The sequence below is a fragment of the Onychomys torridus genome, chromosome 7, assembly GCF_903995425.1.
Source record: "Onychomys torridus chromosome 7, mOncTor1.1, whole genome shotgun sequence".
Classification (NCBI taxonomy): domain Eukaryota; kingdom Metazoa; phylum Chordata; class Mammalia; order Rodentia; family Cricetidae; genus Onychomys; species Onychomys torridus.
The window spans coordinates 34,178,553-34,190,161 of record NC_050449.1 but is presented as its reverse complement, the minus strand read 5'-3'; the positions used below and the strand labels follow the sequence as shown (position 1 = coordinate 34,190,161).

General features: G+C 49.6%; 1 protein-coding gene and 2 non-coding genes across 3 annotated transcripts; all 3 read right to left on the bottom strand.

Moving 5' to 3' along the window:
* Window positions 1-4,423: 4,423 nt before the first annotated feature.
* On the bottom strand, window positions 4,424-8,610 carry Hspa8 (heat shock protein family A (Hsp70) member 8). The gene is made up of 9 exons (XM_036193858.1): window positions 8,506-8,610; window positions 7,713-7,922; window positions 7,264-7,469; window positions 6,998-7,150; window positions 6,355-6,910; window positions 5,917-6,119; window positions 5,490-5,688; window positions 5,151-5,383; window positions 4,424-4,870 (listed from the first exon to the last, which is right to left on the bottom strand). Exons 2-9 carry the CDS (start codon window positions 7,915-7,917, stop codon window positions 4,685-4,687), a joined length of 1,941 nt encoding a protein of 646 aa, XP_036049751.1. The 5' UTR covers window positions 7,918-7,922; window positions 8,506-8,610; the 3' UTR covers window positions 4,424-4,684.
* On the bottom strand, window positions 5,774-5,859 carry LOC118588179. Its single transcript, XR_004945568.1, has one exon. It is a non-coding gene; the product is annotated as a small nucleolar RNA SNORD14 (small nucleolar RNA).
* Window positions 6,193-6,278, bottom strand: LOC118588178. Its single transcript, XR_004945567.1, has one exon. It is a non-coding gene; the product is annotated as a small nucleolar RNA SNORD14 (small nucleolar RNA).
* Window positions 8,611-11,609: the final 2,999 nt, after the last annotated feature.

The window sequence follows — 11,609 nt, the reverse complement described above, 5'->3', positions numbered from 1 at the left end:
AACATAGATTAATGATGTGGACCTCGCCCTGGCCTCCTCAGCCTGGGCTGGGGAAGGTTCATGGTTGATACCCATTAAAGGGCTTAATGAAATAATTATAATTCACACCCCAGAGCATCAGAGAATCAATACTGGGGAACTTTGAGCCACTCTGGGGGTGGCACCCCACTGGCTTCACAGTTCGGCTCAGCAGGCGGAGCTAGTAGAAGGAAATGCAGTTGACAGGAAAGTTACATTAAAAGAGGGTAATAATAGATTAAAAGCTGCCGGGATCCTGGTGACTGGATGTCAATAACCTTTATTCCCTGCCTTGGCCCAATTCTGCCCCCTCCGTGCACTATTAGCCCAAATCGATGGGCTGTCAATTGACATCCCCAGCTACAGCATTAATGCGAGCTCACAAAGGAAGCCTGGCCTTATATTATCACTCCTCTCGCTTCCAAATTACCACATAATGCAGGCCGCGGGCAGCTTGTGACATGTTAACACTATACACGATTTGTTGGGATTGGACTAAACATTTCATGGCTATAGATTTCATCAGAGACTTGATGAGAGAAATAAACTGCCATCCACGGGGAAATCACTGGAAATAATAGAATTAGGCATTGTTTGGGAATGGGGAGGACAATGGAGAGATGATGAAGGAGGAAGAGAAAAGAGCCCTACAGCCGATGCCCTGCTGTGGGGGCAGCTCTAGAGAAAATCTACAATCGAAAGGCCTTTCTTTCATTTTGTCTCAGTGAAGGACGCGTACTTGGATTTTGTCCTTGGCTTCATTTTCCATTTTTACCCAAGAACTGGGGAGAAGATTCTTTCCCGTGACAACTAGGAATGTGATGGTTGTGGGTTGAACTGTCACTGAATCCTAATCCCAGAACCTCCAATTTGAAAGTAGGGTCCTTGCAGAGTTGCCTGGAAAGTGAATATTTAGGGTCATGTGTAGTAGGTAGCCATCTCAGCCTTGGCCTGGAAGTTCCAAACTCCATTGAGGCTTCGGTAATGGTCACGCCCACAAGGCGGGGCTGAGGGAGGAAGCTGAAGACCCAGGATCGAGAGGAGAGGGCTCTCTCTTGGTTCTGGGACCCTGGACGCTGGAGGTAGACCAAGCAGAGTTCTCCAGAGAACACCGCAATACTGCGCCATACCTTTCCCAGACCCTACAACCTATCCCTTCATTTGTAAGTTACCCCACAAAATAAACCTCCCTTTTAACTACGTGGAGTGGCCTTAATAATTTCACCAATAGTCATGCTTCTAAAAGGCTAGATTTACACATTGACAAGCACAGTATGACAGGCAAGTGACTGTAGAGTCAGGAGATTCCTTCCGCTCTCAGCCAACTATGACTCTGCCCAAATGTTGACTCCAGACTTCCAGTCTCTAGACTGGAGACAATAAATCTGTTGTTTTAAGCTGTCTATGTGTGTTTGGTGCTTTTTATGGCCCCCTTAGGAAATAGTGTTTACTCATGGCTAATGATAGCCCCATTTACTGAGCCCTCTCCCAAGTCAGCTGCAGGGATAAATGTTTTACACATACTGGCTCTCTTCATTCTCCTGATGGTCCTAAGGTCGAGTATTCTAACCTCCACTTCTCAGATAGTTTCAGAAAAGTAATTTTCTCAGCATTGCACACCTTTAGAGGGCACAGCAGGTCTCTGGACAGAAACAGGAGAAATACTAAGCCAACAAAAAAGCTTCTGTTGAACTTCTCAAGGTTCACTTGGTTTCTTGCTTATAGCTGGCCTTCTTTTCAAGTCTATCTAGTACTTCCTACCCTACCTATTTGGTTTGAATTGAGCTCCACTGCAAATATACATCAAACCATATGGTATACCACCATGGCCTCAAACTTGCGTTCCTCTTGCCTACCTCGTAAGTGCTGGCGTACAGGCAGGAGGCAGCTCCCCAGCCTTAGATACTTGTGAAAAGGAAAACACTTTTCTATTCCTTCTCCTTCATGCCAATGTTCTAACAGTTCTTTCCCATTTGATCTCTCTCTCTCTCTCTCTCTCTGCTCTTTCCCCTACAGCCATTTGGTGGAAATGTTAAAGCAGTCACAAAACACCATGTATTAATATGCTTCCATGTCTGCAAAATGTTCAAAATGGATGGATGTCTAAGGGAGCTTGGAACTAAGAAACAGTGATAATGGTATAGTTTTGTTGACTAAATTGTTCTACAACATTCTGTAAATGTATAAATATACACAAAATACTATCTTCTCATGAGTTATAGCCAAGGCTGACCTTGAACTCACAATACATCTACAGATGATGCTGAACTTCTGCTCCTTGTCTTCACCTCCCAAGTGCTACACTACAGTCAGAGGTCACACCAAGTTTTATATGGTGCCAGGACTGAATCCTGCTGGGCAAGCATTATCACCTGAGCCTCATTGTCTTTGCAAAGGTCAGCTCAGAAGTGAGTTTAAATTCGAAGGATACGTTAAGACAGGAACATACGCTTAGCCACTGAGCCTTTGCTTCCCCTGCTCGCCCCTCTAGTCTAGCCCCCATTCACACTAAACTAACTCTCTAACTCAAGCCATGCCTCACTCCATCCCCAGCAGGAGCACTTGCTCACGTGCTTGGACATGAATGTGGTCGCCTGGGGCTGGCTTGGTCTATCATTAACCTGTGCTTCTCATGCTGCCAATAAGGCAACATGTGAAAACAAGCAAAAAGCACTCCCAACAAAACTGTTCCAGCTGAGCATGGTGGCCTTTAATCCCAACACTCAAGAGGCAGAGGTAGGCAGACCTCTGAGTTTAGGGGCATCTTGGTCTATAGAGTTCCAGGACAAACAGGGCTATGCAGAGAAATCCTGCCTTAAAAAACCAAGAGAAAAATATTCCCTGGCAGTTGCTTTATAGTTAGTGCCACCTGCTGGACAAAGATGTCTTAAAATCATTACACAGGATCATGTGAACCAGGTCTTGTTACAGCCCCATCCACTGCCCCATTCCATCAGAACTAAGACACTACTTTCCTGTACACCTAGAGCCTTGAATTCAGTATCATTACATTTGAACTGTTGAGAATTTTATTGCTATGGCTCACAACAAAAATATTCCCCTTAGTAAATTAAAGTCTAAGTTACTTAAGGAAAACTTTAATAGCAATAAAAATGCATCAGCTAAATTTTAACTAAAGCCTGGCATGGTAGTCAATGCCAGAAACCTCAGTACTTTCCAGATAAAATCGAGACCAACTTAAAAAGCTAGGACTAAGGTATCATGCTAAACTGCAGAAACAGCAATTACTTCCCCTGTAATTAGACTTAGGAATCAAAATGAACGGCAGTGGGAATACTGTTGTCCCTGGAGAAAATCTAGTTTTGCTTAGTGACTTTTTCCATAAAAACAGTGCTAATTTTCATTCTGTAACTAATAGGGGCAGGGCAGTTGTGCGCTAGTAAGCCTCCTGCCTTCAGTTCCCAGAGCCCAGACTTCCAGAGTCTTCTGACCTCCAGGCGTGTACCCATATATACAGAACTTCTAGAAAAATCTGCAAAGAATTCTGTGCTCCAAAATACTGATACAAAGTGGGACAGACTGCCCCATCTATCACTTATATGTACTTCAACTATATGCAGGTTTTGTTAGATCCTCTCCTTCATCTGAGAGCCTAATTTAAATGCACTGACCTCAAAACAATTATATGGCAGTACATTATGCAGTGGCCAGGGAACCAGGAAAAATTCTTTGTGTACCAAGAAGCCAAAAAACACAAGTAGCCCAATAACTTTAAGAAATGCATAAGCTGTAGATGTTCCTCAGCTCATAGTGCTTCCCTAGCATGTTGGAAATCTGGTTCAATCCAAGTGGGAATATGCACAACATACCTGTAACCTCAGCCCTGTAAAGCTCTTATTAGGCTGAAGCAAATCTGCCTTTCATGTAATTTGTGGCACTAGCCTGAGAAACTCCAACTATTAGGACTACAGCAAAAGCTATTAGGCTAGTCTGCCACTAGGTGGCAGCTTAACACTAAATTATGTAACGCCATCTTTCAGATGTGGAGGCCCCAAAAGATTTAGTTAACATTTCCTGGGATTCAGATTACCATTAGCATACCAACAGCCAATTTTTTTTCCCTTGGCAGAGATTACACCAAGAACCCCCACGCCCATGGAGCTAAGGCCCTTTGCTCCTTGCGCTGTCAAAGCTTTTACTGCTTGTAACGGTCCTTATCAATCTTAATTCTCTCACAGTAAATATCCACCATCCCATGGCTCAACTAATGAATAAACCCACTAAGGTGCTATTTCCACCCTCATAGTGCTAGGTATGGTGGCCACAGGCTTCACACACCAACATTTGGGAAGTCATCAGTTCCAAGTCAGCTCCCAACATAGCTGAGTCGTATTTCAAAGAAAAATCACCTCTGGTTCATAAAGTTACACTCAGGACAACTGTGTGGTGCCAATTTAAATAATTTTATTAGACATTCCACTTTCCACCTGTTTTATTAGACATTGCATTTTCCATTTAGGATACAGTGCTTATAAAGTGCAATGTTTTACTTCCTCTCCCTGTGCACATGTTCCATGTTCAAGTATTGAGAATGCCCAGTAATTTATTGTAGCAGCTTAAATTGAAAACTGCTATGAAACTTGCTAAATTTGGGTCCTTCAATTGTTTCCCTGTGGAACAATGCTACACCTCTACTTGGATTGACTTAATCCACCTCTTCAATGGTGGGCCCTGAAGAAGCACCACCAGATGGAGGAGCTCCTCCACCAGGGAAGCCCCCAGGCATTCCCCCTGGCATGCCACCAGCACTCTGGTACAGCTTGGTAATGATGGGGTTGCAGACTTTCTCCAGTTCTTTCTGTTGGTGTTCAAATTCTTCCTTCTCTGCAGTCTATGAAGAGAAAAAGATCACATTACTCAAGATACAGGTCTTCCAACAGTTCATTCTGAGGGGCTGCCAACTAAAGCCTACATTACAGGAACCCATTCCTTAGCCTGAATTGAAGAGTCACTCAGACATCCAAGGAAGGTAACTGCCAACACTGCTTTACATTCTGGTGGAAACCGCGAATGTTTTGGACCATTCATCACAGTGACCCCTACTCAGCCAGGCTCTCTTGAGCATCCATCTATCTACTACCCCCCTTATTGGCAACAGTAAGTACACCCACCTGATTCTTATCCAGCCAACTGATGATTTCATTACACTTGTCTAGAATCTTCTGTTTGTCCTCATCATTGATCTTGCCTTGAAGTTTCTCATCTTCAACTGTTGCTTTCATGTTGAAAGCATAGGACTCCAATGAATTCTTGGAGGAAACCTTGTCTCTCTGCTTCTCATCTTCAGCTTTGTACTTCTCAGCCTCCTGAACCATGCGCTCAATGTCCTCCTTGCTCAAGCGGCCTGGTTAAGTAAGTCACAAAATCATGATGAGCAAGTCTTAGAATTAAAGTTAGAACACTAAGCTGAATCAATCCTATCGTAAGGCAGTTGCTATGACCATACTTACCCTTGTCATTGGTGATGGTGATCTTGTTCTCCTTGCCGGTGCTCTTATCTACAGCAGAAACATTGAGGATGCCATTGGCATCAATGTCAAAAGTGACTTCAATCTGAGGAACACCACGGGGTGCTGGAGGTATGCCTGTAAGTTCAAACTTTCCAAGCAGGTTGTTATCCTTGGTCATGGCTCTTTCACCTTCATACACCTTGAGGAAAAAGTAAAGACAGTAATTAAGACATTGGATTTAGAATAAAAGGTCTGCAGTTTAAGCTCAATTAGGGGAAGATGAGTCGCTCAGACATCCAAGGAAGGAACTAGCCAACACAGCATTTCTGGTGGAAACTACGAATGGTTTTGGAATCCATCATCACAGCGAAGACTTCCCTAGGTTTTCTATGCAAAGCAAAGCAAAGCAAAAACTCCATTAACATACCTGAATGAGCACACCAGGCTGGTTGTCAGAGTAGGTGGTGAAAGTCTGTGTCTGCTTGGTTGGGATGGTGGTATTGCGTTTGATGAGGACAGTCATGACGCCACCAGCAGTTTCAATACCAAGGGAGAGAGGAGTGACATCCAAGAGCAGCAAATCCTGAACATTCTCAGACTTGTCTCCAGACAGAATGGCGGCCTGGACAGCTACAAAAGGGAAAGAAAATAAAGGTTAGAAAGAAACAACCCACCTAAGTTCAATAACTTCAACACATTTTATTCGCTCAGACATCCAAGGAAGGAACTAGCCAACACATAACTTCTGGTGGAAACTACGAATGGTTTAGGAATCCATCATCATAGCGAATTTATCTCAAGGGTCTCTTTAAAGAGGAACTTAATGTATAGTCTATAAACATATAAACTGTAGGGCCTTATTTACCTGCACCATAAGCAACAGCTTCATCAGGGTTAATGCTCTTATTCAGTTCTTTTCCATTGAAGAAGTCTTGCAGAAGCTTCTGGATCTTGGGGATTCTGGTAGAACCACCCACCAGGACAATGTCATGGATCTGTGACTTGTCTAGTTTGGCATCTCGAAGCGCCTTTTCTACAGGGTCCAGAGTGCCTCGGAACAGGTCAGCATTTAATTCTTCAAATCGAGCACGGGTAATGGAGGTATAGAAGTCGATTCCCTCATAGAGAGAATCAATCTCAATACTGGCCTGGGTGCTGGAGGAGAGAGTACGCTTAGCCCGTTCACAGGCAGTACGAAGACGCCTGACAGCTCTCTTGTTCTCACTGATGTCCTTCTTGTGCTTCCGCTTAAACTCAGCAATGAAATGGTTGACCATTCGGTTATCAAAGTCTTCCCCACCCAAGTGGGTGTCTCCAGCTGTTGATTTGACTTCAAAAATTCCATCCTCAATAGTGAGGATTGACACATCAAAAGTACCACCTCCCAAGTCAAAAATCAGCACATTCCTTTCCGCTCCAACCTGCCATTGAAAAAAATATTCTTAGCCCATATATTTCTGGTGTGCAAATTAGCCTTAAGTCAAATTTGTGCTCGAATACATACATACCTTCTTATCTAACCCATAAGCAATAGCAGCAGCAGTTGGTTCATTGATAATTCGAAGCACATTGAGGCCGGCAATAGTTCCAGCATCTTTTGTTGCCTGTCGCTGAGAATCGTTGAAGTATGCTGGCACAGTGACCACAGCATTGGTGACAGTCTAGAAAATACAAGTAATTTGCATAATTGTTAGCAAATTCCAGCACTGAACAGAACGCTTATTTCCAGAGAAAATAACCACCCCAGATTGACACCTGTTAAAATAAAACCCACCTTCCCAAGATAGGCTTCTGCAATTTCCTTCATCTTCGTCAGAACCATAGAGGACACCTCCTCTGGGTAGAAACTTTTGGTCTCCCCTTTATATTCCACTTGGACCTTGGGCCTGCCTGCATCGTTCACCACCATGAAAGGCCAGTGCTTCATATCAGACTGAACAACAGCATCATCGAACCTACGTCCGATCAAACGTTTGGCATCTGTAAAATAAATGTATTTCATCTTACTCCCCCTCTAAACCACAAGTTAAGGGAGCTCAGAAGTATGTTGTACTTTAGCACACTAATAATAAAAGGAGTGGTCCCTTATCACCGAAGGGGGGTGGGGGGAGGAAGCTGACATCCGGGGCACAATGGCTGCCCATCTCATCAGTTGCAGCGTTAATTTCTCGGGCTGCAGTAGTCTAGGGAGCGTCCCAGCCCACATAAAAATTGGCTACTCACCGAAGACTGTGTTGGTGGGGTTCATGGCAACCTGATTCTTCGCGGCATCCCCAATTAGTCGCTCTGTGTCAGTGAAAGCAACATAGCTCGGGGTGGTTCGGTTACCCTGGTCATTGGCAATTATCTCCACCTTCCCATGCTGGAAGACACCCACACAGGAGTAGGTGGTGCCAAGATCAATGCCAACTGCAGGTCCCTTAGACATGGTTGCTGCAAGAAAAGGGGCAAACGGGAAAAGATGGCTCAGCGGCTTCCTTCCCGATTTCCAAGACCGTGATCGCTACTAGCTATGGGTCTCGCCAGCCCAGCCCTGAAGGCACGCACCAGGCTCAGGACGGCTCTGCTGCAGTCCGGGTGGCCGTGCCAGCGCTGGCAGAGCCCGCCCCTGGCTGGAGGAACCATCTGTCCTGAAGGTCTGCGACAATGGCTGAGCACGTGGCCCCAACCCCCCCTCCCCTCCCCGGGCGTCAGGACCGCGCACTGCGGGCGCCAGGCTCGCCCTCCTCGACTATTCCAAGCAGCTCGCTCTCGGGCGCCTGTCGAAACCCTCCCTTTGAATCCGCGGACCGAATAATGGAAGCGGCCCGGGGTCACTGCGGCGGCCCCCCTCCCCCGCAGCGCGCGGAGCCCCAAGGCCATGGCGGCGCCGCCCTGCCTGAGCCCAGCCTCCCCTTCAGCTGCTGCAGCCCCGGTCTCCGCAGAACGGCGGCCCGAGCCGTGCCCGCCGCCCGAGCGCCCCGCCGCCCGCTGCAACCCGGCGGCGGCGCGCAGCCACCCGAGTCCCAGGCCTCACCTCGTGTGTAGGCCTGTGCTGCGCTAGCGCCGAGACCGCACAAATCCCCCGAAAGCTGCCGCCGCGTTCAATGAGACCGGTTTCCGCCCGCCTCACTGTCTCTTATACCCTGTCTTAGAACCTTCCAGAAGGGTCCCTCCCCGTCCCGCTGCCCATCATAGCTCCTCAGCCAATGGTCGACGGGTCTCGTCCGAACGCACCAATGAAGAACCAGGACGCTCCCCTAGGGCCCGCCCCCACCCCGCCCAGCCTTGCGATGACGCACGACCGCAGCGTTCTGGAACTTTCATGCTCGCCCCCGCTCTCCACACGGCCCGTGGTGAGGTGGAGGGGAGTGGGGGGGGAGAAGGGGAGGGCGGGGCGCCGAGAGCCCGCGCGCGGGAGTCCTCTGTCACTCAGGGCTGGCGGGGGAGGGGGGGAGGGAGGGAGGCGGCCGAGTGTACGCATGCGCGCCCCGTCGGCGGGCGCGGGCGGGGCCGGAAGGAAGCCGACGGAGGAAGGCGGGTCGATTCCGCAACGGGCCAATGACAGCCGTGTTCTCCGCCATCTGGGCCTCTGGGGACCCTGGGCCGTGGGGGGGGGGGGGGGGAGTGAGGGAGAGAGGGAGACGAGCCTGCGGGGAGGGGGAGTCCGGGGGGGAAGAGAAGACGGAAGTGGGGCGAGGACAAAATGGCGGCGGAGGTTGTCGCGCCCCTCCCCCACCGGGCCCTCCGCCCTGCTCCTCTCGGCCAGCCCCGCGGGCTACCGGCTTCCGCCAGGCACGGCGCGCCCGCGGGGTCCGAGCCTGAGCCCGAACCGGCACCGCTGGCGTGGCTGGGCGCGTGGTGCCGGCTTGGAGGGGGCCGGGCGGCCGCGCGGTCCCCCGAGGAATGGAGCACGTCCGTCCGCAGCCCCCAGGGCGGGGGCCAGGCGTGCCTGACCGGCCCCGGGTCCCCAGGGTCGAGCCCCGAGCCGAGCGCCCCTCCCACCCCCGGCCTAGGGCAGCGTGGCCTCTGCCCCTCCATCCCTCTCCCTCTGTGCAAAGGGTGTCTTTCCCCCCGAGGGTGAGCTGGCCATTGGCAACCCTCGTTTCCGGCAGCCCTGTGTCCTTGATGGAGCCGTCTCGACCTTTTATTTTCAGTAACATGAGGTAATGTCTCCCCTGACTTGACTTTCCCCCAAATTACACGCGCGACCGCGCAGAGTCCTTGAGAACGTGACTGTGCCCGGGCCGGTGCTTGGACGCCGGAACCGCAGTGCGCCGAGCCCCCGCTCACGCCGAGCCCGGCTCGCCTGCCCCGCCACGGCCCTTCCCGACGGGCAGGGCGGCTGTGCATCAGTCACACACGGTTTACTCGTTAAACAGGAGCACTAGCGACTTTCAGTGACGCTGTTTGCATTGGGAGGGCTCCAGACCACGAGAGGAAGACCGTCAGAAGACCCCCCCACCCCACCCCACCGTATTAGAATCTTGGAGGAAGGTTGGCGTGGAGCTCCTGGAGGGATGTACTTTTCGCGACTGTCCAAGAAGATCGCTTTAATCCAGTGCTTTTCGTGTAAATGTAAACACATGTGCTTATTTCTTAGGCATTCCTGAAGTAGATATCGCTCACCCCCATATTAGGAACGAGAGGCACAAAGACATCACTACTCCTTTGTCTTAGGCTCGCCCCGGCCCGATTTTTTCAGCTACAGTGTCACTTGGGCGTGGTGGCTTGCACTTGTAGTCGGCACTCAGGAGGTGGAGGATCAAAAGTTCTGCTAGACCCAGCTTGGAATGTACGAGACTGACAGTCAGTCTGTAAAATGAAATTCTGAAAATGAGGCGCTTGGGTCTGTTTGAGAAGTCTACTTTCTGGGAGGCCCGGTGGTGAGGGCCTGTGACCCTTGCTACTACAGAGGCTGAAACAGGAAGGAAGCTCAAGGCCTGCCTGGACTAGAGTGTGAGTTAAAGGCAAACCTGAGCAACTTAGTGAAACCCCTGTCTCAAAATAAGAAGTGAAAGCCAGGCCCGATCAGAAGACAGGCCATCCTGAGGATGGGAGAGGAGGGAAGAAGTCCCCTTCCCCCTCAACTAGAATCCAGTTGAAGCCTCCTGCCTGTGGAAAAACAAGCATTCCAGCAAAATTAACAACTGCTTAATGCCCTCCCTTTCCAGGAATCTCACAAGAAACCCCATTCACAGGGAACAAACTTTTACTAACCCACTGGTGAAATCCTAATGGCTCCAGACTTCACCTTATCAGATGACAGTTCCAGCCAAGGCATCTCTGGAGCCAACCTATAATCTCACTTACCAAGAGAGAGAAAGGGGGGCAGGGAAATGTCAGGACCTGCAGTCCAGGGAGGTACCGGTTAGGTTAGTGCCGTCTCAGAGGTGGAAGAGGCTTCCCTCTGAACAAGCACTGGACTATTGAGTGTTCAACCTTAAAGGGACATCATAACAACTTCTCCAAGCCTCAGGAAGCATTAGAGAAGAGGGGTTAGAAGTAAGAGCTGGATGATGGGAGAGAGGACCATGAAACGCTTCTGAGCCTGGCGTGGCAGTGGCACTCATGAGGTCAGTGGCTGGCGTTGCCTGCTTAGGATTTGTGCAAGCCAGATCCTCTAAACTTTCAGTCCAGATGGGGGAGGGGCTCAAGGAGCCAGCCCTGCCTCACCCAGAGGGCAGATGGTTTGATTGCTAGTGGAGAGGAAGTCTTCAGTGGGTAACCACTGGCGAGTACGCAGTGCTCTAGTGGATAACTCCATACTCGGCCCACGAAGGCAGCCTTGATTAAGCCCAGTGGATCCCAAAGTGAAAACAAAAGACGTGAAAGGGAGTTGGGGACCTTTTAAAAAAGCCTCTTCTGGCTTCCTCGGGCACCCACACTCAGGTGACATATATTCACACACAGAAGAGGGTGTCAAATCCCCTGAGAATAGAGTTGTAGGTGGAGGAAAGCCTCCTGACGTGTGTGTCGGGAACTGAACTCCAGTCTTCCAGAAGAGCAGCAAATACTCTTAACCACTGAACCAGCCAGCCAGCCCAGAGTGGGGATTTGTTGAATGAGAGACCGATGGGGAGATGGGAGGGGGAGAGGCTGCCAAGGGGATAAGAGTGGGTGAAGGGGGTGCTCATTCAC